Source organism: Anabrus simplex, chromosome 9, assembly GCF_040414725.1.
Source record: "Anabrus simplex isolate iqAnaSimp1 chromosome 9, ASM4041472v1, whole genome shotgun sequence".
Classification (NCBI taxonomy): domain Eukaryota; kingdom Metazoa; phylum Arthropoda; class Insecta; order Orthoptera; family Tettigoniidae; genus Anabrus; species Anabrus simplex.
The window spans coordinates 85,694,993-85,721,745 of NC_090273.1; the positions used below are offsets into that span (position 1 = coordinate 85,694,993).

General features: G+C 40.5%; 1 protein-coding gene across 6 annotated transcripts in view; it reads left to right on the forward strand.

Annotated features, from left to right (window-relative positions):
- LOC136880962 (reticulon-1-A) overlaps positions 1-26,753 on the forward strand; it is a 574,503-nt gene that overhangs the window by 522,396 nt on the left and 25,354 nt on the right. For 5 of the 6 annotated variants that reach the window (XM_067153514.2, XM_068229191.1, XM_067153515.2 and 2 more), the window contains one exon: positions 26,507-26,714. In XM_067153514.2, the coding sequence (XP_067009615.2) occupies positions 26,507-26,714 (208 nt within the window). Of the gene's footprint in view, positions 1-24,221; positions 24,410-26,506; positions 26,715-26,753 lie in introns of those variants that run through there. The other variant, XM_067153517.2, reaches the window with a different exon arrangement.

Sequence of the window (26,753 nt, forward strand, 5' to 3'; positions counted from 1 at the left end):
AAACTCTGCAAACCTGACACCGTCGGGATCGGAAAATAACAGGAGTTAACCAGTAGACGTCATATAGGAAATAAGAAAGTCACGAGTCTCGCACAAGTAGAAGCTATGTCAGACTCAAGTAAGGGACCCTCGTTGACCAACTCACGTTCCCTTCCAGTTGCTTTTTACGACAGGCAAGGGATACTATGGATATATTCTACCGCCTCCACCCAGTGCCAGTATGTAAGGTTATTTGAAAAGAGATTTCTTGTATGAAGACATAGAGGTTAGAATCTTCGTTTATTACGATTGTGTTAATAGATTTAAAAAATGAAAGCCGATAAAAAATAATTCTGCCTGTTGATTTATACCCGGTTGGACGGATTGGCGTTTGAGGTCAGGATTTATCTTAGTAAACTGAGGTCCGTATTTACCTTAATCAATATCACCTCAAGTTATAGGACTTCGGTTGAAGCTTGAGGCACGATTACGCCTTGTTCTGCAACAGTTCGGGAATCAACCAAAATGTCATCCATGCCGTTGCCCTCACAGCATTGTAGGCATCGATCGGATGTAGACTCCTCTACATTTATCCTCATGTTCAACACCCTCGTGTGTGCTGCAAATTACAAATATTTTGGAAATTCATATTCCACTACCTTTATTCGTAACTGCTTTATGCGTCATAATTCTGCATAGCCGGGCTTGAGTGGCTCAACCGTCTGAGCCGTAAAAGAGTAGTTAGTGGGACGTAAAGCAAGTAATATTGTATTATATTATATTGTATTGTATTATATTATTAATTCTGCATAAAGGGGAGTTCTTGTGATTCTGTGTTAGTTTTCGGCGTGAAGAATATATTCCGGAATCTGAGAGTTACATTACCTGCATTTTGGTTTGTCATGTTTCCTGGTGTCATTCCTGTTGGTAAGTATGTTGAACGGAGTACTCGTCTCCAAACCCGAAATAAAGATAAGAGTATGGGCGCTATATAATACACTTTGATATTATGAAAAACCCAACATTGAAGCGATATAGCTTGCGCATTTTCTCCTAACAGTCTGAGTATAAAAATATTAAAACCAAGTATCTGTACTAAGCGTTGACGACAGGGGGTAATCGTCTGTTACCTCGAAGAGTGGATAGACGGGCCACAGTGCAGCAGATCACTCGTTAATTCAATGCTGGTCAACGACGACGTGTGAACATTAATACCATCCTGTGCAGTTGATAGCCGGGTACGAGTGCATCGTCAGTTTCACGAGGCAACGGATCCCTCCTGGCAGCAGGTTATAGTTCAGGTTGGTGGTAGTGGTGATCGTTTCCTAGTACAGCAGCTGTTCAAATGGGATGAAATGGGATCCCTGGTACATCTGACAACGCCCCTCGCCGGCCCGGCGGTCGTTATAGGAACCTGCTGACAGATCATGTTCACCCCTTTGTTCGCCTCCAGCACATTTCAGGCAACCTGTACCTACAGCGAGACACTGCTCCAGCCCATCGTTCCCGAATTGTGGATGACTGGCTCGATGAGCACTACACGGACGTGAAGATGAATTCTCAATCTCATTGAACTCATCTGGGATGTTATCGAAAGGAATGTGCGTGCCGTGGATCCTGCTCTAACCAAACTTCGACTTAGGGTGTTTGTGCACCGATCGTAAGTCAGTACGGCTCCCCAACACTTCCAGTGTTATGTGGCGTCGATGCCACTACGCATTTTGTGGCATCGCCGCAGTCAAGGTGAAAGGTGGGACGGGGTAGTGGTAGTGCTACCCACTACATAGCCAGGTATATCTACTTCAGTTGTTCATGAGTTTAAAAGATTAGTGACTTTCCGGGGACTTTAAAATTGTACGCTTTAAAATGAAGGATCGCGCGCTGAGATCTGTTCTGGCGTTTTCTGTGTTTCCATTCCTGAAAGCAGCTTGTCATATTATGCATAGAAATACACACTGTCACAATTTATGATTGACTTAATACCCTTGTTCAACACTTACGTTCAAGCTGTCCCTAGCTCTAACTACTCACTAGATGGGCATGTTCGTCGGATGGAAAAATCAGTGCTAGCCTTCATTTTTTCAGTTACCTAATGGAGAAAGATCCTAAAGATCTTTACAACTTTGAGAGGGATTATTACCAAAGCCAGAGAAGCAAATAACTAGGATATAAAACTCAAAATCGGAAATTGCTGATGTAAATGGAAATTCTGGCTTAAGTAATATTTTCACAGGAAATTTGAATTGACTGGGTAGTATCCTTTAGCACAATATTTTAGTGAGAGTACCTGGGGTTCTCTTGATGTCTTCCACGAGTCATTTGGTACTGGTATTTGTGAAAACTAAAAAGTCCGTGATTGTCAGTAGTTCGTTTCCTTAATACAGTATACCGTCAGTTTTCTTACTGCATTATACCGTTTTGAACTTCCAAGAAGTCTTGGTTAGTACCATGATTATAATTTTTACTGCGAGATTCTTTATGGGTCTTTCTAAAAAAATCATTTTTTCTGTCAGTCTTCTTGGGTCGTGCAGCCGGCTCTAGTCTGTATTAAGTTATTCTCTAATTTTAGTATAATGTTGTTCAAAGCTAAGTTTTGAACTTCAAGTAAAGATAACATGAACACCCATGGCTGACGCCGGACTCGAACTGGCCGCAGACGCATAGCATAGTTCCTTAGCTTCGCACCATGGTGCTGAATCTGGCTAAGGTTCTTGTGGTGAATGGGTACTGTGTAACATTGACTTTTGACGTTGTCTACTTGCAGTTTGAACAATGTTGTATTTTAGTAGTGATCTTTGCGGTTATGGTCGTTCCCAATATCGTGAAAGGAATTCCATGTTTGTTTTAATGATTTAGAAAGTGCGTTGTGAACTTCCGTAAAGGTGAAATAAGAAACAGAACTTCGTAGGTAACAGATCAGCCTCTCATTCACCTGATCTTCCTTCCTTCGAGTTCTGTATAGCCTCTTGTTCCTACCAAGTTGTGGTAAATGAATAACTACTCCAAGCTGAGCTCAAAATTGCTTAGTTTGTTTCCTATTGTTCATATCAGGTAGGTCCTTCATGGCTAAGTGGTGGTTATGAATACAGACAAAACTGTGCTGATACTTCTCGCTTGCATTTCCGTTCGTATTCTCCCCTCTCGGAAGTTCAGGCAAACATGAACCATAGTGAGCTGCATTCGGCTGTGGTGGGAGTCCTGTTGGGGGACGGTTGAATGCAATGAGCTTTGGTAACAGTACATATGGGAAAGATCGCATCACGAGCCGTGCGTAGATTTTACGTCGGGGAACTGCTTACTATGATACTTGAGTAACGTGTTAACTGTTAATGTTTTATTTTTACTACATGAGAAAAAGGTATACTATTGTTCACATTTTCATGCTGAATATATTTGCATCTTTTACTTGACAATTAAAAAAAAAAACTTACCTGTCTCGAAGATGCAGGTTTATTAATCATCTCAAAGGTCTTGTTTGTTATTTTTCGACTGAGGACTAATGGCAGAAACATGTGCGTTTGGAACGTGTAGAAAATATACAACAGACTCTTATCAGAGCGTGTGTAGAGACTGCAAGCACGATTTTGCTAAACTGTTCATGATGTCTGAAGGTCAGTTACAGTTCATCACTTCGTGGATAAGCTTATCTCCTCACTTAAAATTAGTGGTATGTAATAGCTGTGAAGTTTAATTCTTCCGTCAAACTGCTAGGAATTATGATTGACTAAGCGATATTTTCATAGCTGTCAATACAGATGCCGTTAGTTGACAAATTAGTTTGAGAGGAGCTTTTCAAGGTAGGAACGATCATAATGTGAATATAAAATAGGAATTGAGGACAGATTGGGGAAAATTGTAAAGACTAGGTAAACAATTAATACAAAATTTGTCATCTGGGCAGCCCTAAATGCAGATTGAAGTAATGTGCAGCGTTATCCTCAATAATCCAATTCACACCAATAAGGCGTACACGATAAAATGAAAATACCCTAACATTTTCTACTGCGTGTTTTAAGATTATGAAAAAGCTAAGAGGGTGAGTGAAACCGCGAACGGACTAGGCTCACTGCACATTCTGTTGTGGAAGGCATTTTCTCTGCCTTCTGTATCTGAATGTGTTAAAAAAAAAAAAAAAAAAAAAAAAAAACACCGTCTAGCCGAAGAACATGCACTGTGAAGGAGGTTCAGCTCTCGTCCAGCAGTAGTCCGGCCTCATGACTTGAGTGATTAACGTCTTTACCTTGGAGCCCTCGGTTCGATTCCCGACACGGTCGAGGGATTTTAATCGTGCACGGAAAATTAATTTGGCTCAGGGACTTGATATTTGTGCTGTCCCCAACATTTCTGCAACTCACAATGCTGTCTCTCCATACACGGCTGACGCCACCCTTCCTCGTCGGGGGTTTTGTTCTTACAAGGGCTGGACCGGGCTAGCAGTAACCACAGTAATAATTACGTAACATGGTTTAAATGAAACACTGATGCAGTGAACTGTGCGTTCAAGTATTGTTCCAGACAAATGCTCTGGCTGTATCTTAAGGCCACGGCCGTTTTGTTCCCACTCCTAGGCCTTTCCTATCACATCGTCGCCGTAAGACCTATCCGTGTACGTGTGACATAAAGCAAATTGTAAATTTAAAAAAAAGTTCCGGGAGACTAAGTCGCTTTCATTTTCTGTTGGGTTTTTACTTCTTTTCAAGGAGTAAGTTCTGTCTCTGACAGTTATGTTTGTTACGCTTTGACTCCATTATTCTCTTAAAAGTTCTTCAGGAATACTGTATAGTCAACAATCCCTGCTTTAAATTCCAGGCGTAAGCGAATTCTTTACGGTTATAATGCCAAACTAAACAGAGTCTAGGCTCAACATTCTCTGGCAGCTAGTCATTCAGTTATCCCGGGTTTCGAGCAGTTAGTCTCCCTACTCCTAAGTGTTCTCAGCCCAAAGTTGGCAACATTTTCGTAACTACTCTTTCGTCGGAAATCACTCAGAAAAATCGTGCTGCTTTTCTTTAGATATTTTCCAGTTCTCGTGTCAAGTAATCCTGACGCGAGTCCCACACACTGGAACCCCACTCTGATTAATTGGGGTCTGATCAGGAACTTACGCGCCTTCTCTTTTATATCCATACTACAGTCCCTAAACACTACCATGACAAGAGATCTGTAACCTTTATTCACAGTCTCGGTTTTAATTACTGTGTTGATGGGGTGAAGTACCTCACGGGGATCACTGTAACCCTAGGTATAAGGAAATATCTACGTCAGATAATGCCACACCTACTCTAATTTTCTGACTTCTATTTTATAGAAATTTAGCCACCCATTTAATAGCTTTTTTGTCTAGTCCCATAGCCCCCATTTTCTTCAGAAGTCTCCCATGCTCTACCCTGTCGAAAGCCTTGGATAGGTCAGTAGCTGTAAAATCCATTTGACCTCCTGAATTTGAAATATCTGCAATATCTTGCTCGAATCCTACAAGCTGAGCTTCACTGGAATAACCTTTCTTCAACCCGAAATGCCTTCTATCAAACCAGTTAGTAATTTCGCAAACGCCGGGCTGAGTGGCTCAGACGGTTGAGGCGCTCGCCTTCTGACTCCAACTTGGCAGGTTTGATCCTGGCTCAGTCCGGTGGTATTTGAAGGTGCTCAAATACGTTCAGCCTCGTGTCGGTAGATTTACTGGCACGTAAAAGAACTCCCCCGGGACTGAATTCCGGCACCTCGGAGACTTCAAAAACCGTAAAAAACGTAGTTACTAATTTCGCAAACGTGTCTAATACAGGTATAAATAATGCTTCTCGGAGCTTACAAACAACACATGTCAAGTGGACTGGCTTATAATTATCAGCTTTATCTTTATCACCTCCCCCTGTGGGTGGGGTTGGTAGAATAACAGCCTTTCGTAAGAAGCGACTAAAAGGGGTCGCAGGGGCTCTTATCTCTGGACCGTGGGCTGGCGAACACGGGGCTCTTTAGCTGAATCGTGCCATTGTGTCCACTTGTGCCAGGCTCGTCACTCGCATCTGTCCTATCTGATCTTCCTTGGCCAACTCTTACCTTTTCCGACCCCGACGCTGTTAGATTCCGAGTACTATGGAGTTTCTATTTTCACGCCCTTCGTGGTTCTTGTCTTTCTTTAGCAGATATCTTCATTTTGTGAAGTGTTGTATCGCTTCCATTTTTTTCTCTCTGATTAGTGTTGATGGTTGCCTAGTTGTACTTCCTCTTAATAACCACTATCTTTATTGCCCTTTCCTTTGTGCACTGGGGTTATTGTATCAACTTTCCATTCGTTTGGTATAGCTCCTTCATGCAAACGGTATAAGCATTTTAGATGTGGCAGTAGGCTATATCCCAACTTCCCAGAAATCTTATCAATCCCAGCTGCTTTTCTACTTTTGTATCTTTCTTTGCATGTCTTTATTATATGTAAATTTCGGTACTTTGCTAGTATTAGTCACCTCAACCTGAACATTATCCTTTCATCCAATTATCTTTACAATTACTGACTTAATAATTCTGCCTTCTGTAAGTCCTCACATATACACTCCCTTTGTTCACTAATGATCCTTGAACAATGTTCTTCTAGGGACCTGTTTCTGCCTTAAAGTATCTATACATACCCTTACATTTGCTCCCTAAAATTTCTGACTGCCAATTAAGTTTTCTGTCCTAAGCTGATTTTTTGCACAAATACATTTGCCTGCAAGTTTCTTCAGTCTCTCCTTCCACAACCATTCCTAACCCTATTTCTTTCTAACCTGCACCTCCGTAATCTCTTTATTTCCCCGTTATAGTGTAGTGGGTCTTTGCCATTCATTACTACCTTTCACACCCCTTAACCATTGCTTTATACCCATCCCATAGACTGTTTACATTTTCCGCAAATCATAAATACTTTTTTTAAACTTCCCCACGCCCTTATCACCCATATGATATTTAGTTATAGTCCTACTTTGTAATGCGATTGACCTATTATTGAATGATAGGGTCAGGTTCTCAAATACGGCCACCAAAGTATATTCGTATATTTTATTCGAAGGTGAAAAGGAGTACAACGACAAATTGAAGTGGAATTGAAAGGTACACACCTACTAAATGCAGGAATTCAAAAGAACTGTATTATAGATGAATTTACTTGAACTTATTTAGGATCATTGCAAAACGGCCGTATTAGAAGACAGTCTTGTAAGATGGCCGTCTATGGAAAATTGTTTATGAACACTTTTCACACACAATCTTTTACACCATGTTCATCTGCACATTTCTTATGACACCACATAGTGCACTTCATACAACACACCCAGATTTGCCCGTCGTGGTCTTCGCTGAAAGGTCCATCATACTATCCACACCTGCTATCATCAGTGTTTCGTGCGGATCCATTTTTCGCTTTCGGGTTCAGTTTCGCCATTGTCTTTGCTCTTCGTTCTCTTGTGTGTTGTGGGGAAGACAAAAGTGTGGCTTTTTGACTTCTGCCTGTATTTTTCATCCTTGGTCCAGAAGACGTAGGGCATAGTTGTTGCTGCTGCTGCTGCTGCCAGGTTGCCGGCCATGTTACAAGACCATACACTTCCAAATAATTCACGACCTATCTCACATATGGCAGCACTAATCTACCGTAACGACCGAGCTCGATAGCTGCAGTCGCTTAAGTGCGGCCAGTATCCAGTAATCGGGAGATCGTGGGTTCGAGCCCCACTGTCGGCAGCCCTGAAGATGGTTTTCCGTGGTTTCCCATTTTCACACCAGGCAAATGCCGGGGCTATACCTTAGTTAAGGCCACGGCCGCTTCCTTCCACTTCCTAGGCCCTTCCCATCCCATCGTCGCCATAAGACATATCTGTGTCGGTGCGACGTAAAGGCAAAAAAAAAAAAAAAAAAAACCTACCGTAACGAACTACGCTTCTCTTCACTGAAGGCCATGCTTTAACAGACAGTGTTCACCGTTTATAATTTAAAACTCATACTGCTACAGTGAATTATATTTCAAGATCACGAAAAATAAAAATGGCTTTGTCACACTTTACCTTTAGAATGTGCATGTTAAATATTCACTCGTAGAAAAGCACCGAACAAGTATGGCAATGATTTTAACACACTCTGTCGGGTTCCTCTCCACATAGGAAGGCGGTAGATTTGAAAGAACGAAATATGGTCGTTTTACAAGAGCGGCCGTTTTACAAGACTCGACCCTATTCGTTTTGAGTCAACCCACGAGTTCGAAATGGAGGCAGATACTAATGAAAAAGTTAAAATATATATATATGGGACAGGAAAGGCTAGGAGCGGGAAGGAAGCGGCCGTGACCTTAAGGTACAGCCCCCAACATTTGCCTGGTGTAAAATCGGGAAACCATAGAAAACCATCTTCAGGGCTCTCGAGAGTGGGTTTGAACCCACAATTCCCGAATACTGGATACTGGCCGCACTTAAGCGACTACAACTATCGAGTCAGGTGAAAAACATTATAAAAGGCCTCGCCTAAAGTGACTCCAACCGTTCCGTGCCGAATGTGTACGCCGTCTCCCTTGAGAGGAAAGTCTTATTTACTTGCCCAAGCAGGAGTCCTATGAAAATGCCTATGTGGGCAGTCTGTTATATGGGAAAGATGTAATATAGAACGCTAAGACTGAAACATGCTCATTCGTTTGATACAGTCCCAGAGAATGATCGAATAAAAGTTTTAAATACTTCTTTCAGAATCTTGTATTAGGAAAGTCACTATAATACTGCAAAATCAAGCATAAAACTTGCTGAATAAAGTATTAAATTACTAAATGAATAACGACTGCCTTTTCTTAATGGAAATTTTGTAATTTCCATCCAAGAAATGGTAAATCGAAGCTTGCACGCAGTGTGTAAAAACAGAAAAAATAAAACCATGTCAGTTAATAAAAATAGAGTGCAAAATAAATCAAACAAATTTTAAACTAGTTTTTCTTGCTATTTTCTTGCTTTAATACTGCGCTTCAATAGGTATTTCGTTGAAAATGGTGCGAGAAAAGCTTCGTAGTCTCAATCAAACGTTACTGCTCTTGTGCCGTGCTGTGTGCGCTCTCTCTATTGTCACGTATAGCCGGAGATAACAGTCTCCGAAACGTGTTGTGAAGTGAATTATTTTAAACTTCAAAAGTTACAACAGAGGTTTGTTTTTCACAAAGACTTGTCACGGTCAAGGCCTACGTCAAAACATTGTTATGTTTAAAATGACTTTTTCCGTTGGGTCATTAAACAATTACCACCGGGCGAGTTGGCCGTGCGCGTAGAGGCGCGCGGCTGTGAGCTTGCATCCGGGAGATAGTAGGTTCGAATCCCACTATCGGCAGCCCTGAAGATGGTTTTTCGTGGTTTCCCATTTTCACACCAGGCAAATGCTGGGGTTTTACCTTAAGGCCACGGCCGCTTCCTTCCAACTCCTAGGCCTTTCCTATCCCATCGTCGCCATAAGACCTATCTGTGTCGGTGCGACGTAAAGCCCCTAGCAAAAAAAACAAAAAAACAAAACAAAAAAAACACAATTACCTATACGTAATCAAACTGTGATTTTGGGGGTTAAGCTCATTGTGCCTAATTTGTCTCAATGATGGACCATTTGTAGGTGCTGGTGATGTGCAAAGCTAGTTGGATTTAGCTGTAGTATGGGAAGCCGTTTTTAGTTTTTCATGCAACATAATCATCTTGTAACGTCGGTTGTTTTCGTAATTATATGAGAATTCCGGCTATCTTAATGTTGGGATCCATATATACTTTAAGACCAAGAAATATTTGGATGTCTGTGAGGACGTTCGAAACTGAATATCGATCATAGGAAAGCTGCTAGAAGTTTCGGCAAATTCGCATTTATAGCCTGACAGGTGACGGACGGGACGAAACGAAAATTTCGAAGCACTGCCCTGTTACACTGATAAAATGACGTGGGATGTTATCTAAGATGCATTGGTATCACTAATGCATGTACATTTTAGTTAATGCCGGAGGATGTTTGAACCTGGTTGATAAGGATAACAATTTACTCCTCACGAATAACATGCCCTGTCATCGGTTAACTCATCACTTCACATACAGTGGCTTTTCATTGGCCGCCATGGTCACCCGATCTTTGTTGCATTGATAACTTCGGAAATAACGCAGGTTGACTCTCCTACTACAGTAGTAAGGTTGCGAGAATTTAGAACGCCTTGTTCGGTCTGCGTCTTACATATACCCTAGTGTCACATTAAGACTTCACCGTTTTTACGAAAAATGCTGGCAAAAAAACATGTTTACTGAAGCTATAGCGAAGTCTTCGTTAAGCCCAATTTAAAGGGTTCGTTTATTATTTAGAGTGATCGATGGCCAGTTACCGCCAGGTACAGGGCAAATTGCTGAAAAGACAGTTTTAGGCAAAATATATGATATGAACATGTCCCGTTTTCAAAACTTGCGGAGTTACTGTAATTTGAAAGTTGTCTGTAAAACACGTCTTCAGTTCATTTCGTTTGAAGGGTAAAATATATTACTTTTAACAAATAATCCGTTATTTAATTGGCTCATGTTGCTTAATACATAAATGTTAAAACATTTTAACGACAACATTACATTTTCGGTATAGAATAAAGTTACGTATAAATTCAGAGCACACGTTGAGCTTCAGAACACGAACAAAGTATAGGGCACGGGTTCATATCGGTTAATATTTTTTGCCCGGCAAGTCTTCAGAAATTGGCTCCTTAATTGGCAGTAACTCCTCACGAATCTCCCTAAATGTTACGTATATAGACTTGAGTCTTTAAATTGGTCACTTCGACGTTGGTATCTAATTGGAATTTTTCATCCGATTCACTTCCTGTCTGTTACGGTACCAGTGGATTCACAACTAAATTTATCCCGAGCAGAGCGTACGACGATGTGTGGGCATTCCTTGGCTGCTGGATGCGTGTCGACCTGTGCTGGCCGGATTCCACAAGTTGCTGTCTGGTGATCCTCGGGATGAAATACTTCGACTCATATTGCTACAGAGTTTTTTCCATTGTTCTCTTTGTCCAAAGATCACAATTATATCATGTTAAAAATAGCAAGTAAAATTCTTCTGCATTGTATTTTTTTCAATTAATTGTTTCGAAATAGTTTGTGGAACAACAGTCAGTGCTAGTCTTTGAAGATATATGGCCATCAGACATACGTTCAATGAAATTTCAAATTAAATAGCATTCTCCATTTTATTTTCTGGTAGTCTTACCGCGATTTTTAGGAGTTGCCACTGCAACGATGAATAGGATTGTTCAGCTGTTAAAATGTCTCAAATACTTCCGATGTGGTATTCCTGTAGTTAGGCCTAAGTTGCACTCTATTTTGAAATAAGAAAAATGTTGTGTTATCGAAGCTCAAACGTCGATCAGCATTCTCACTCCTAAATTACGACTAGTAAGGAAGGTTGAATAGTCAGTGTGAGGGCTTCGTTTGAGAGGGCCCTGGGTTCAATTCCTGGTGGGGCCGGAGATGTTAGCACCAACTCTCGCTCGGGGACTAGGCTTTTGTTTTGTCCCAATATACTCTTAATATGTACACAACACACCATACCTCCCAGCCATCTCTGTAACTCACAATAATGAATAGATCCTTCCGTATTGGGTTGGCGACAGGAAGGTCATCTAGCCATGAAGAAGGGCCAAGTCCATATGTGCGACACAGTTAACACCCGCGACCCCGCCATGTAGTAGTAGTAGTAATGAAACACTGTATTTATTAAACAAGTTCACATTCATATTCAAGTGACGCAAGATTTCACTTAACACACACCGCAGTGTGAATATTCCTTGAAAGGACTACGAATTGTTCGTTTTTACATTGTATTTCTCTTGCATCTTTCAACTGGAGGGTATTGATTTACATTTCAGAATAAAAGGATCAGTGATCTTTGGTAACATGCTATTTTTCATTTAAAAATCGAAGAATCCTTAAGGTATCAGTTTAATTTGGCTTTATTTTAAAACCTGAATTCTAAATGTTGTTTTTATCCTAATAGGCCTATATACACACGTTTTGACATTGCCGGACTGATAACTCTGTGGTAGAGCGCTGGTCTTTCTAATAAAAGTTCGCGGGTTTGATTCCGGCTTAGTCATGTGTTTGTAGATTAACTGGCACTTAAAATATCTCTTGCGGGACAAACTTCTGTCACCTCGGCACATCTCGAAAACCGTAAATTAGTTGAACTTAAATTTTTTATTATTATTATTATTATTATTATTATTATTATTATTATTACAATTTTAGCATCCGGAGTCAGAGCGAAAATAAATTCATGCATCCATAACCAGCAGCGTTGCTGATTTTGGATTATATAACTTATTCTAAAAATTCCAGGTATTACTGAGCGTTTCGGATTTCAGGCGTGCAGTGATAAGACTGCAGGGTCTAGGACTCTAGGTTGTCCATGAAGTCTTTGATTATGATTTTCAGTTCCCCCTTTCAGATCCCACAACCCCACTACTCTCACTGGCGCCGCCATCGCTTCCAGAATCGAAGATATACGTTTACAACGAATCCAGAGTGACTAGTTAGATTTATTACACGCAGATCTGTTTACGTGCATGGGACTGATCAAAATTCCTCAAGCCTCGTGCCGAAAGCTACAATCTATGTTTCAATATTAAAAAGCAACCCCAACATTTTTAGGCTATATTTGGACGTGCCGACCTTGGCTGCATTTTTCCGTTTTTCAAAAATCCACCTACCCTGGTCGGAATCGAAACTGCAACCTTAGCTCAAGAAGATAGCCCTGTAACCACTTGACCAGTAGTGCTGACAATTCCGCACTTCAATAAGTTAATATCCGTGGTCTTTGTGTCGCCTCGTATCTTGGAACCAGGTTAAGTAAATTATCTTTTCACTGCCTTCTGTGCCCTACATCATACATGCAGAGTTAGATTATTTTCTCCCAGTGAAGAGCTTTCCTCGTTCACTTTCTTCATATGAACAAAAGAGTCAGAAGAAGTAACAAGAAATGATGATAATAATATATAGTCTCAGCTACAACGTGCATACATTTTAACTGGATCTTTTGGACGTCTGTGGCTGATTAAAAAAAAATATTTTGACACCACATGCCACCAGATATTTAACGTGCCACCGTCGTGCAACAGTGGTACTCAGTCTTTCAAAAATCAGACTTCCTCTGCAGAGATCTTGGGATCCAGAGACGGACGCTACCAATGATCCTCAGAGGGAGCTATTATAAGCCATGCAGAACTGTAATGTGGGTCAGTCTCATTGAATTCACTTCTCGTTCATTTTGGAAACCGAGGAGAGATCGAGCAATGTGACCGCCAATACGAGGGCGAAATCAACTGATCTACTTTTAAGCAGCGTGTGCGCGTTTGACTGCACCCGCTTCTTCCCCTTTGGTTGCTCAAACCGTGCGTCTAGTTAAACCTCTCGCCAGTAAAAATACTGTGTTACCGTGTACATTGCCTGCAAAACCTGTTTCTGCTGAGCTTCATAATTGCTCATTAGATAGGTATTCAGTCCTTGACAATATTAAGAAAATGTAGAATACGGAAAGCAGACAGTGATTCAGTCGGACGTTTTCTGAATAATATACAAAATATACAAAACGCCTTTTTTTGTTCGCCTGAATGAAATGTCAAATATGTTCTCAGAACTTGGATTTATTGAGGTCGACCTTGAATTCGCAATGCTTCCTTATCTTCGAATTTTGAGACCATTCAAAATCAGACTACCTCTGCCGGAATTGAACCCACGATCTTCGGAGTCAGAGGCAGACATTCGACTACTGATATAGAGGGTTTACAAATAATAAAAAAAACATAATAATTCAAACGCCCGGGCAACTTGGAAGTTCAGGCTATTTCTGGTTTAGAGAAATAGAATGAAATGTTATTACAATAGCTCTGTAGCTTTTTTAAAGCAATGGATGTTAGTGATTAATCGACTGCTTATACTGTGCCGATGATAGGTTACTGTTACTTAAATGGATTTCCCTTAGCCTATATTTCGTCCTTTTAATAATCAGGGCGGAAAATTTAAAGCACTAAGAAGTTGATATTCGAGCTCGACATGTAATCACTATAGAGAAATCTAGTGGAATATTTTATTACAATTTGGGCGTAAGTCGTGTGTAATCCTATCGATGTTCATCAGTGATTAAAAAAAAGAGCACGTGGCAGGGTCCTCGTAGGTCTGCCTGGCTTTTGTATAACGGCGTGCCAAACACCTATGAATATAAGTTTGTTGGCAGCGTATCAAGTGATCCCAGTCTCATATTGTCCCAGCAACTGACCAAGAATATATCCACTCATTGCGAGCTGCTTAGCTTCTTGCAGACTTACTGTATATACTGTACGTCTGGAGTTTTTGTGATGGGTTATCTTTGCGAAGACTGTGATTGGTTATGATAATGAGGACAGTTCGTCAATGTTAACGCTACACAAAATTAAACATCTCTCAGCTATGCCGTTGAACATTTTTGATTGATAGCATTAGGATAGTCAAACTTCGGGGACTATCGAAATTGATCGCGCTTTTTTTTTTTCAAGCTTGTGCATATCGTAGTTGATCGTTGTAATACAAGCTAACCTTTATTTATTCCTTGAGAAAATACGGATTTATTTTACTGTTTTGCATTTTGCTGCAGTGAGTTGAACAGTAATGGTGACAGGGAGTGGGTAAGTTAGAAATAAACAAGGTGGAGGAATTTGTGTGTGAAAATTGTTTTTGATCATGACTCTGAAGATAACTTACGAAAATTTACTGTGACGATTCATGTAAGTCGTTTGGACTTAGAGAATGGGTTGATAATTTGAATCCCATTGAATAACTTTTTCTTTTTAAGCGTTTGGCTTTGTGTTGGGGTGTTCGAAGATATATTCGGCTTGCCAGTTTTGTTGCTTCTTTTCTCACTACACCCAGTTGGGGTGAGCTGTATGAGGTGGAGTGCATAATTGTACGGACTAGGAATGGGAAGGAAGCGGCCGTGATATTATTAAGCGTATGGAATTTACAGAATGGACAAGTATATACAATATTATACCCATCTGTCTTGCCGTGCCGTAACACACTGAGCTAGCATGTTTGGTAGTAAGTGCAGTGTTCTTGAAAGTTCTGATCGTTTAATTCCCTCAGTGTCTTATCGATCGATTTCAGAGCCGCATAAGATTGGAATCACGCTGTTGAGCACTTTTAAAATGTAAAAAATTGCGACAAACTATTCCTATTTCATGATACAGGGATGTTATCTGTGTAATAGGCCAGGGTTTCTTTCTTACCGATCTTAGACCCAGTTTAAGTATTTGGCGGAACATGTTCGCCGTCTTCCATTGTTCAGGATTCCCAACGCTTTCGCTATCGATTATAGGTGTGGTTCAGGTCAGAGACAATCTGTGGTGTTAGGACTGTATTCAGTGCCGAAATTCGTAAGCGGCCAGGTGAGCGAGGGAGGGTACTTGGACGACGGAAGAGAGGACAAATGAGGTAACTGTTGGTAAAGCTTTCTTAACTTTTATATAAGTTGAGAGCTGGTGAAGAGGTGATCCTGTTACAAAGAGTTTCCAGTGACCTGTGAAACTGTTAATATCAGTATTTTAAAATTTGCTTTATACAGTATTTGTGAGATTATCGTTGGCCTAGAGTTCATTTTAGTTTTAAGCATGCCCGTTACAGTACTTGCATAATTGAAACAGTGCGCGGTCTTCATTATGTGTTGTAATACGAGAATTTCTTCTAGTGCAGGGATTTCGCCGTCGTTATCACTTTTCTCCCCTGCGACACTTAAGTCTTTCCACTATTTCTTCACAGACTGCTGTTATAGTGGTGAAGTATAAGTTAGGCAGGTGGTCAACTTGGAGGGTGAATGGTATACAGATGGGAATTTGAGAGTTCCGTAGAAATGTGGTCAGTTACGACATTCTCACATCACGCGTTTGTGTCTTTGGAGTGCGTTTCATGCGTGTTTAGCCAAATTACCCAGGTAACAATTCCGAATGTTCGGTAAGATCTCTCCTTGCTTAAATATAAATGCAACAGGGGTATTTAATTGGACATGTTTTACGTTGGCTGTTGGTCGCACCACCGTAAATACTTGTGATCACGAACAGATTAGTCGTTTCTTACGACTGACAGTCACGCAGTGTTTCGTCACACACTCATCAGATGATAAACAACGGTACTCGCAGTACAGTGACCTACGGACATAGTCTGCCGGAACCGTTTCCGGTGAAATAAGCGCTCGCCATGCGCACTATCTGTACCTCTACGCTTACATCTAAGCAAAAAAAAAAAAAAAAACACAGTTAATACCTAACAATGAACCTGATTACTTGAGACTGGCAGTCAAAACATTTGTCCCATTATGACCCCCTTCTGCCATTACTAACCAGAATGAAACTATTGGATTCCGCCATAATGCGTAGTCATTCTTACTCTGGTTCTTTTAGCTTTTAAATATTTTTATTTTTGTCCATGTTCTCGCTCTTCATTGTGCAGCTTTTTCTTCACCTCTAGTCTACCCTACACTAGCTGTGTAGAAAAAAAACTTACAGTAGTATACTTCCCTTGTTCCACCACAACGGGTGTATTAATTGCGTGTACGAACTCGGCAACCTGTTTTTTTTTTTTAATATCCGTTCAGTGGGGCTATGAGAATGACGGGTATGTGATGGCGATGAGATTTTACTATCTCAGAATTTTCTAGTTGTAAAACATGAACCACTTGAAAACATTTTTGTTGATATTTTTCTTTAAAATATAATTTTGAGATTGGTTCAAGGTCTGCAAAAAAGGAACAAAAATGTTAAAAATATAGTGCCATACGTGTTCTGGAAAGACACGTTCGTACTGGTTAACCAGCCTTCGGGCTAATAACCTGACGGACAAGATAGGTGTTCATTGAGCAAGTGTTCCCATTATTGGACGCAATAGATTAATAAAAGTAAAATGTTTTCCAACTTCCTACTCCTTCCAACTCCTAGGCCTTTCCTCTCCCATCGTCGCCATAAGACCTATCTGTGTCGGTGCGACGTAAAGCCCCTAGCAAAAAAAAAAAAAAAAAAAAAAAAAAAAAAAAAAAAAAAAAAAAAATGTTTTAAATAGCTCCAAACTATCTTTGGCCACGAACCTACTACGCTGGCCTAGCAGGGGGAGAGGTGATACTCCCAGGTGGCGGATAGGAGGTTCCCAACCGGCTTGCCGGAGGACTTGAGGGAAATAAAATACCTCTCGCGAACCAAACACACAACCCCTCTGTAGGTGGAGGACGCAGACGAAGAATACACCCACGGTATCCCCTGCCTGTCGTAAGAGGCGATTAAAAGGGGCGACCAAGGGATTTTATTAAAACCATGAAACTACTTGTGATATTTACCACCACGCGGGGAACACCATGGGTCGCTTTTACTTGCCCGTAGTAAAACTATGTTAGGTACCAAATAGGTTTGTGATTAGTAGCAGTACGTTGCCGGCTTCTACAGTACCTGTGATTCGTACCCCTATATGCGCAACACCATGGGATTCGCGACACCATAGTGCGGGTCCCTGTGGTTAGTCCACTTACGTGAGGAACGCCATAGGTTTGCGTTGCCTGTAAATAGCGCCGCCGTGTGCGAAACACCATAGGTCTGTGTTACATGTGCGAATTTTCATTACCTGTGAGTAGTACGTGGAATACCGCGAGTCTACGCTACTTTTGATTAGTACCGCAACATGACAAATAGCATGGTTCTGTTTTCTATTTCCCTAGCGGTAAGTACCATTTTGAGGAGTCGATGACCTGGATTTTGGAACCGTTTCGACTACAAGCATCATCGATTCAGTATTACGCGTTAGATGCAATCCCTTGGTCATAATGCTATTATTTAACGCTGGTTTCTGGGAATGTGGGGCATTGCGGGTCGGATCCACTGATGGTTTTAACTTCATATCAATCCATTCGTTCTTCGTCCTCATATTTTCGAATCTGGTCAGTGGAGGATTCTAGATTTTTAATGGTCATAACATTTCGTCTCTTCGTACCAGTAGAGGCCGATGACCTCGATGTTAGGCCCCTTTAAACCACAAGCATCATCTATCTTAGGCGCGCGGGGCGGGGGATGTAATGACAAATTATATTGCTTGACAATTTTCAACATAATTAGTTATTTATATGAACAAGATTGTCAAGTGTTTAATTTGTTTCTGGCATGTAACTTCTCACCATTTCGAAGGTACGTGGAACATTTTATTAGTCATCACACTTTACACATCTAGTTTTTGTTCTACTTTTGCTTCGATAATTTCTAGGCCAGGCACCATCTGGCCTAGCACAGCGATATACTTAATAGAACACACTAACGGACCCGGGCAATCATTGCAACCCGGATTGACGCGGCATAAACCGACCCGTTAGCACGCCAGATCTGTTTACACACTAACCTTCATGATCGTATGGATCATGTGAGAAAGGGTTAGGCTAGGGGATGCATGTCAAACTGCCCCCTCGACTCTTTCTGGAATTTAAGAGCTGTTTTAAACTTTTGAATGAAGTACAATCGTTCTTATACGGACACTTGAGGAATCAGGTAGTGCCTAGGTCTTGCAAAGTGACGGGGGTAGAATGAGTCGTGTACTGTACTTCTGGTCTACCGAGGCAGCATAGTTTTACAAAAAACAGAATGAGAATGAAATATTTTTCGCAGTCGATGGCCATTTGAAATACACAATTATACCACTTTTCACTCCACATTGCAAAATTCGGAAAATTCGTGCCTCTTCGTGCAAATCCATTACGTATCATCCACCGAACTCTTTGCAGCGCTTGCAAATACTGACTGGGCCTGGGTGAGGAAATACTTGAGTTCTACCAAGTAATGGAAACCATGCACAGCAAGTCTGGTCATTATTATGTCTTAAGTCAGTTTCCTCGCCTCCAGTCCTGCGATATCATGGCATCGGCACCATAGAATTCCCTCCAAACATCTGTTATTTTGATATTCTTCCAGGGTCATAGCTGGCAGAAACATGTTGAGGTGTAGTTCTTATATATAAAAATCAGTTTGCTAGTTAAAACTTTTATAATTTGGGACGGCGTGAGTTTTGACTTTGTTCCATTTAAAGAAAACTAGTTTTGACATTTGATTAGAGTTCTTTCAGCGATGTCTTTATTAGATATGGCCGGGCGTGTTCTAGATCATAATGAAGCAACAGGTGATACCGTCGCGTGGAAAAGTTTAATCTGAATCGACTGAATTTTCTGACATTATTTATAACAGCCATTCCTTTAATAGCTGCAGGGACTGATGTTGCCATGAGGTTGTAAACACACCCAAATATTTGAAGTGTCACAGTAGAATGGGATCTGGGCTTTGTGAATGGATTGAGAAGCTGCGTACTGGAATAAATTTGCTTAGCATAAAATTGGATCGCCAAATATATTTCCTTAATCATTTGCAAAGTGACTGGCTTTATCTGTCACAATTGCAGACACTTCGCTAGTGTTTCAAATCTGCTGCTGTGGTGGTCTTGTGAATACACGGTATTCGTGATGCATCTTGGAATGTATTCATGGAGTCGTTTTAAGGTTGGTTTATGGCTTGCCTGTAAGAATGAGCGAGTGGGAGTCGATAGTTCCTGTTTAAATCACTCTCATTCTCGCTGTATTTTAAGGCCTAGCGAATATTCTTTCATTGGAGCAGTTTTCCCTAGGTCTACGCTTACTACGCTTAGTTTTGCGAGACTTACCCCCTTGCACTTCATGGTCTTTCTCGTTCTCTACCTGACACTCATTCTTCGAGGTGTCTGATCTCGTCCTTTTCATCCTACTGTTACGGGTTCATTATTTTGTCCTTGAATTCAAGATTCATTGCTACCGCCATTAACTCGTTACCCCTAAAGATATGCTGCCTTTATTTAGTTGAGCTCTTTTAACGGTGAAAGTTTCGCACACTCGCCCAGAATTACGACCAATCTGTGTTATGCTTAAGAATAATGGCGATTCTCATACTTGACGCATTTATGAAACTAGAGTGGTTCACTGTGGGTTTCCAGTACCCGTGATTAGTATCATTGTCAGAACCACCACGGGTCTGGGCGTTGCCCGTGATTAATACCACTGTATGAGCGACACCGTGGGACTGCGTTGCCTGTGATTAGTACCCACTATATGAGGAACACCACGGGAATACCGGTGTCTGTGATTAGTACACGTAGGTGAGGAACACCATCGGTTTGCGTTGCCTACGAGTGGCGCCATTATGTGTGAAACACCATAGGTCTGCGTTACCTGTGCGACGTACAATACTTGCGAGTAGTACCATCATGTGTGGAATACCATGAGTCCACGCTACTTTTAGTTAGTACCCTAACATGACAAATACCATGGTTCTACTTTGTTAGCAGTAATTACTATTATGAAGGGCCGTTGACCTGGATTTTGGACCCCTTTAGCCAACAAGCCTCCTCGATTCAGGATTGTGCATTAGAAGTGGTCCCTTGGTCAGTAATACTATTTTTTGTTAGTTTTTGGGTCGGATCCTCTGATTGTTTTAAATTCATATCCATTCATTCTTCATGACATTTTTTATTTTAGTCAGTGGATGATTTTGATCGTTTAATTTGTAATTACATTTCGTACCTTTAGGGGCCGATGACCTAGATGTTAGGCTCCTTTAAACAAAAAGCATCATCATCATCAGCATTTATGAAACTTGGGATGTTGTCCTACACCTACTCACCGTCTATTCTAAATAAATATAAGTCAATCCGCCGGGCTGAGTGGCTCAGGCGGTTGAGGCGCTGGCCTTCTGACCCCAACCTGGCAGGTTCGATTCCGGCTCGGTTCGGTGGTATTTGAAGGTGCTCGAATACGTCTGCCTCGTATTGGCAGATTTACTGGCACGTAAAAGAACTGCGGAGCTGAATTCTGGCACTTCGGCGTTTCCGAAAATCGTACAGAATTAGTGGGGCGTAAAGCCAATAACGTAATCACTTGCTGTACTAGTAGATACTTTCACGATGCAACTATATGAACGTTTGCAATAGTAAATCTCCTCGCAAATCACTAATAATGTTGCCAAAACGAGTTAAAATATAATTGCAAGATGATTTGACAAGCATGCCATCTTCACTGTATAGGTGGCAACACAGAATGCAATCCGATAGTTGCAAAATAACTATAAATCACTAACTTCAGTAGTAATGGGATAGATATAGTAATAAGGTTTATCCCTTAGGGACCAACATTAGGTGACGCTGACTATGCCAACTACTTGCTGGGCCTTTCGAGATCTTGTGTTGATACTTGTTTTGTAAGAATCTCGGTTGTCCCAGCATTGTTTAATAAAACATACTTAGACCTTCATGGCAGGATAAATGTAAAAGCTCTTATTCAATCAGTATATTTAGAATACGTTCGCCCTTCGGCTATCAGTGTCATAAACTACAGAAAGATATTCATGGAGAATATTTTATAGTTGTGATAACCCAGGCTGCAGAACTGTTGTGTGTAGGTGCGGCCTGTGGAAGGAAAGCATCGTAACTGATGAAGGGAAATCAGACCGCACCTTGCCCCGGTGACTTTCATAAGAGGCGCCCGGGACTGTTCAGTACGCAATGCTCTCTCGATAGTATCAGTATAAGAGTAATGTGGGAGGCTCTTAGATGCATTTCGAATACAGCAGTGACGTGTTCGTTCATAGTTTTGTGATCTTCCAAATTCTGACGGGAATATGGATATTAGCAAACGGAAACTTGCCTATGTACAGAATCAGATATTCCATTTCTGATTAAAACTAGCATGTTTTACTCACTCTGAATTGCCATAGAGTTCTATGTACAACTTGTAAGTCCTGCCTTATAAGACTTATGAGAGAGAAAACCTAAAAGATGCTCTTAAAACATCCACTTCGAAATCTTTACTGGCTGTTTTATTGTAAACATTGAAAGCATCCCGACGGCACACGCTTAACAGAGGACTGGTTCATGACTTCTGTTCCTTTATTGCAAATATATTTACAAAAATCATTGACGATCTTCTTCCTGTTTTTTTTTTCCTCCAATTTATTGGGATCGGCATTTAATGCGAATTTGGCCCAGTTTTACGATACCCTTCCTGTCGCCAACCGTATGAGAAAGGATGTATTCACTTTGGGGTGTTCCTGTGATGGTTGGCAGTGTGTAGATGTAGATGTGAAATGTATTAAGACGAAAAACATCCCAGTCCCCGAGCCAGAGGATTAATCATTCGCAGTTAAATAGCCCGGCTGGGAATCGAATCAAAGGCCCTCTGTACCAGAGACTAGTATTGACAGTTAAGCCAAGAAGCTGATCGACAGTAAAACTAATAGAAGGTAATCAAAACACTATGGAACACATTCAAATTTGCCATTCTCTGATAAGAACAAGCATGACTTGTCCACTAAGAATCTCCAGCAACCGAGAAAAAAGTTACGTTGGTCAGCAAGAATTTCAAACAGAATAATCGGACTAATCTACAATATTTTTACATCAGAATAATATTTTTTTATTTGATATGTTGCTTACAAATATGATTGTTAGTGTACCTTTACGGAAGATTGTTTTGTGTTCTGTAAATACAAGTCGCGTTAAGGAATCTGTTTTGAATCCTTTTCCTTCATCCTGTGTACGATGTCCATTCTCTGCGTCTGCTTTTGGTCTGTTACAATCTTCGCTCGTAAAGGGTGGTTTGTCTTACTGGGGCCGATGGGCATGCATTTTTATCCCTGGAGATAAGTAGAACTTTGTATTTTATTTTTAGAATTTGCTTTACTTCGCACCGACACAGGTCTTACGGAGACGATGGTATAGGAGTGGGCAGGAAGCGGCCGTGGAGTTGGTTAAGGTACAGTCCAAGCATTTGCCTGGTGTGAAAATGGGGAAACCACGGAAATTCATGTTCAGGGCTGCCGACAGTGGGGTTCGAACCCACTATCTCCCGGATGCAAGCTCACAGCTGCGCGCCCCTAACCGCACGGCCAACTCGCCCGGTAGAACATGTGGTCCATACATCCTATTCAAGAAGTGTCGCGGTAGTAAACGTGACGAGTTAGTCAATATTAGGGTTTCTTTACGGCGTTCGCTACATCTCATAAGTTGAACTCGGAGGCTGACTGATGACTGTTCTAGACTTCCAGATCAGGATTAAAATAATTTGAAGAGTTGAGAATAGAACCCGGGACTTCTGAGACAAGGCACACTATCCTACACCCCGGGGTTGGCGAAGCATTAATGCTTTATTTTGCTTTGTAAACGGTGAGAATTTAATTGGTTTCACGTCTCATTTACTTTTACGGTTTTTGGAAACGCCTGGGTGCCGCCATTTTGTCCCACGAAACTTCGTTTACGTGCAAGTTAATCTACAAATACGAGGAATGCGTATTTGAGCACCTTGAAATGCCACCGGGCTGGGCCAGGATAGAACCTACCAACGCCAACTCAGGTCAACGCTCCACCCTCTGAGGCACTCATCTCGGCTTTGCAAAATAATTTTCAGCGCGTTAACTAATTGCACTGAGATAAATGCTCAAAGTTGCCCAGCCAGTTCTTTTAAACGTGCATTATATACGGGCGTTACATTCTCTTAACAATCCCCTAATATACGGACATTTTTTATGTTTTGAAACTAGAAATTGACATTTAAAAAGGTATTCGTTTCTGTGGCGATTTTACCTCGACTGGATGGGCATTGCCGTCATAGATGTTTGTTTCCAGAGCATTAAGTATCAGGCGCACTGTGCCGGTGCTGACATATAGCCTGCTCTTCTCGAATAGCACTAAGGAATCTACTTAAGGGTTAACTTCACCATCCGACAGACGAATCACCATCAGCAGCAGCAGCATATGTCCTCCCTCCATGAGCACTGCGGAGAGGTTTGGAATTTAATCCAGGCGTTGGGCACGCAATCTGGTGATCAGAAATTGTATACCATAACCTCTCCTACCCTGCCACCAACTTTCTGATAGTGAAAATATTTTCGACCAACGGGATTCGAACCGGCTGACCATGGTGTCGGACCATATAAACATGCCTTACTGTATCTTTATGAATTAGGAAAATTAAGAGGCTTTAAGGGGACAGTGGTCAGACATTCCAACGTCTCTTAATTTTTGAAGTATGTCTTATAGAAAAAGCACTGGCTACACTCAAATTGAATTTGCAGACGTTTCAAATGTTGCGCGCTTCATGTGTCGTGTCACGTGACATGTGGTAGGCGGTGCATGATGTTGAACCTGCCTTAGGTACTGCCGGTCTTGGTGGTGGTTAGACATTGCTCCACTGGGCTAGGTGGTTCCTTGCTTGCTCTCTTTACTGTTCGCGTGGTACCTTGGTCAGACATACATAGTCGTATACTTCAAATAGTGTTCACTTCATCAGTAACAAATGGGGCGCAAACCGAGACAACTTTCTGACAAGACTGAGGATTATCCAGATAGAGGTCCTGGTAAGATAGACACCTTATTTTTTACATTTTTCTTGTGATATTTCACGGAATGGGTCATTTGTTAATGATTTTCTCAGAAATACAATGCTGGTTTGTAGTCGTGGTTTAGCATGCAGATACGCGCTCTGTATCAGTTATTTCCTGCGAACAGCTGTATCATTTCAAGGGCGACCATGCTGTCATTGTCCCATGCGTCTGGCCCACTCCTGTCCACATGGGTTCGTTGCGTACGTAAGTTCGCCACGTAGTCGGATATTAAGATGTGAAAACTATGTCAGCAGCAAATCCCTGGAATTTCTAGCCAATAACTCTTGGAAGAATGAACTAATCTAGACATTCCGAACGATGTATTTCCTATATGATTAAGTCCTCTAGGCACCATGAAATCAAATTGCTTGAAGTAGTGATACCAGCTTGAATGTTAGAGTAGTGATTTCCACTTTCTTTTTACTTCATTATAATTTTAATTTGTGATCTTTAAAACATATGCACGTTGTTGCAATGAAAGAACTGAAAATTTCCCCATTCCATTTCAGGTGTTTGAATATTTTGGTTTTGACATGAGGGTTGTTAACTTCATTATAATTTTCTATATAAACATTTCGAAATTATTTTTGAAGGCAGAAAATATTTAGTTCAAGGACGGTCATTGTTAATCTTCCATAATACGCGGCAATTCCATTCTAAGGTAGAAGTAAAAAAATGTGTGCGTGATATACATGCGGTAGAATTCAGCTAATTTAAGTCAACTATTGAACATTTTAGAAATAGGTCACCTGGATAAGGTGTCCCAAATATAATTCAAATTTACAAAATTGTTATTCTGTAGGAGTTTTTTATTTAAAAGATATAGTTATACTCCACTTACCAATTGAATTATATTTAATTAATAGCAGTAATACAGTTCGCCTAGAAAATATAAAATGTATATCGGTAATATTTTGCACGGAAAATCATAAAAATGGTATTTCTATGCAAATACCATACTACTGTATATTGTAGCAGCTTGTCTTTAAAATGAGACCTCAGGCGAAAAATCCTACTTTTGTAACTAATTTTCTTTTGGCTTTGTTTTCAAGGCACTTGCGACGTTTTAACATATGTTATCACCAGGGTTGGGTTCTCTATGTAAATGCACATGTTCTTCCATTACCTAGCATTAAACTTTTGTCATACTGTATCTTTATGAATTGGGATATTGGAGGTGATTTAAAACATAGCCTATTTTATTTTCTATATTTGTCCACATTTCCTCCTTTAATACAAATGTTCACATACGGTATTGGAGGAAAACTCGCATATATTTACGGAATCTAACATTTTATTTTGAAGTATCTTCCCTATTATATAGTTTCTAAGTTATTCTTCCCATAAAATACTTACAAAATTTACTAGTATCAATAATTAAAAGCTGGATTCTGGTACAGTATTTCTATGAAATACAGAAAAGAAAGTTCTGCTTTAAGCACATACTTTTCCTTCTTGTTGGCTCTAGCTTTGTCACTCAACCCGCTGTGACCCATGACAGTTTGACACAAAAATATATTCTTTATATTATTTTGCACAAATTTTGTAAATTTTACTCCATATTTAACTCCATGTTTTGAATTTTTTTTAGCCTATATATAGAGTCATTTTTATTGCATATAAATCCTAGCCCTGTTCATCACCTAAGAAAATCTCTTATTTTTCATCATCTTAGGCTGGTTCTGAAATAAAATGTACTGTGTTAATACGACTGTAGACCTATATGACTAATTATAATAACTACCACTATCAGCACTGTTATTAAGATGGCTTTGATATTTTATGATTATAATCTCTTTAACATAAAATAATTTTTATATAAAACTTTGTTCCAGAAAACTGGCTAACATTTTTTTTTTTTTTTTTTTTTGAAAGTTTTGGCTGTCTCATTTTTAGTTATAAATTATCCTCATTTTGTTTGCAAAAGTTTGAATTGCTGCCAGCAGTGTTGCAGATACTTGTAGGGAATTGGTTATTATTGGTATAATGCCAGTTTGTATTTTAAGCTGTACCTTACTTCCATTTGTTAGCATAATGTTAAGCGTTATTCTTATATTGCGTTCGTTGCAGTTGTGGAGCTAGTCTACTGGCGTGATCCCAAGAAATCTGGTATCCTGTTTGGAAGTGTGTTGGGCATTTTGCTCTCCCTCTCCTACTTCTCTCTGATCAGCGTTGTGGCCTATCTGTCCCTTGCTGTCCTCACCGGCACCATCAGCTACCGTATTTACAAGAATGTTATGCAGGCACTCCAGAAGACTTCAGATGGACATCCTTTCAAGTAAGTTGAAAGAAAGAAATCCTATTTTTACCTTTAATT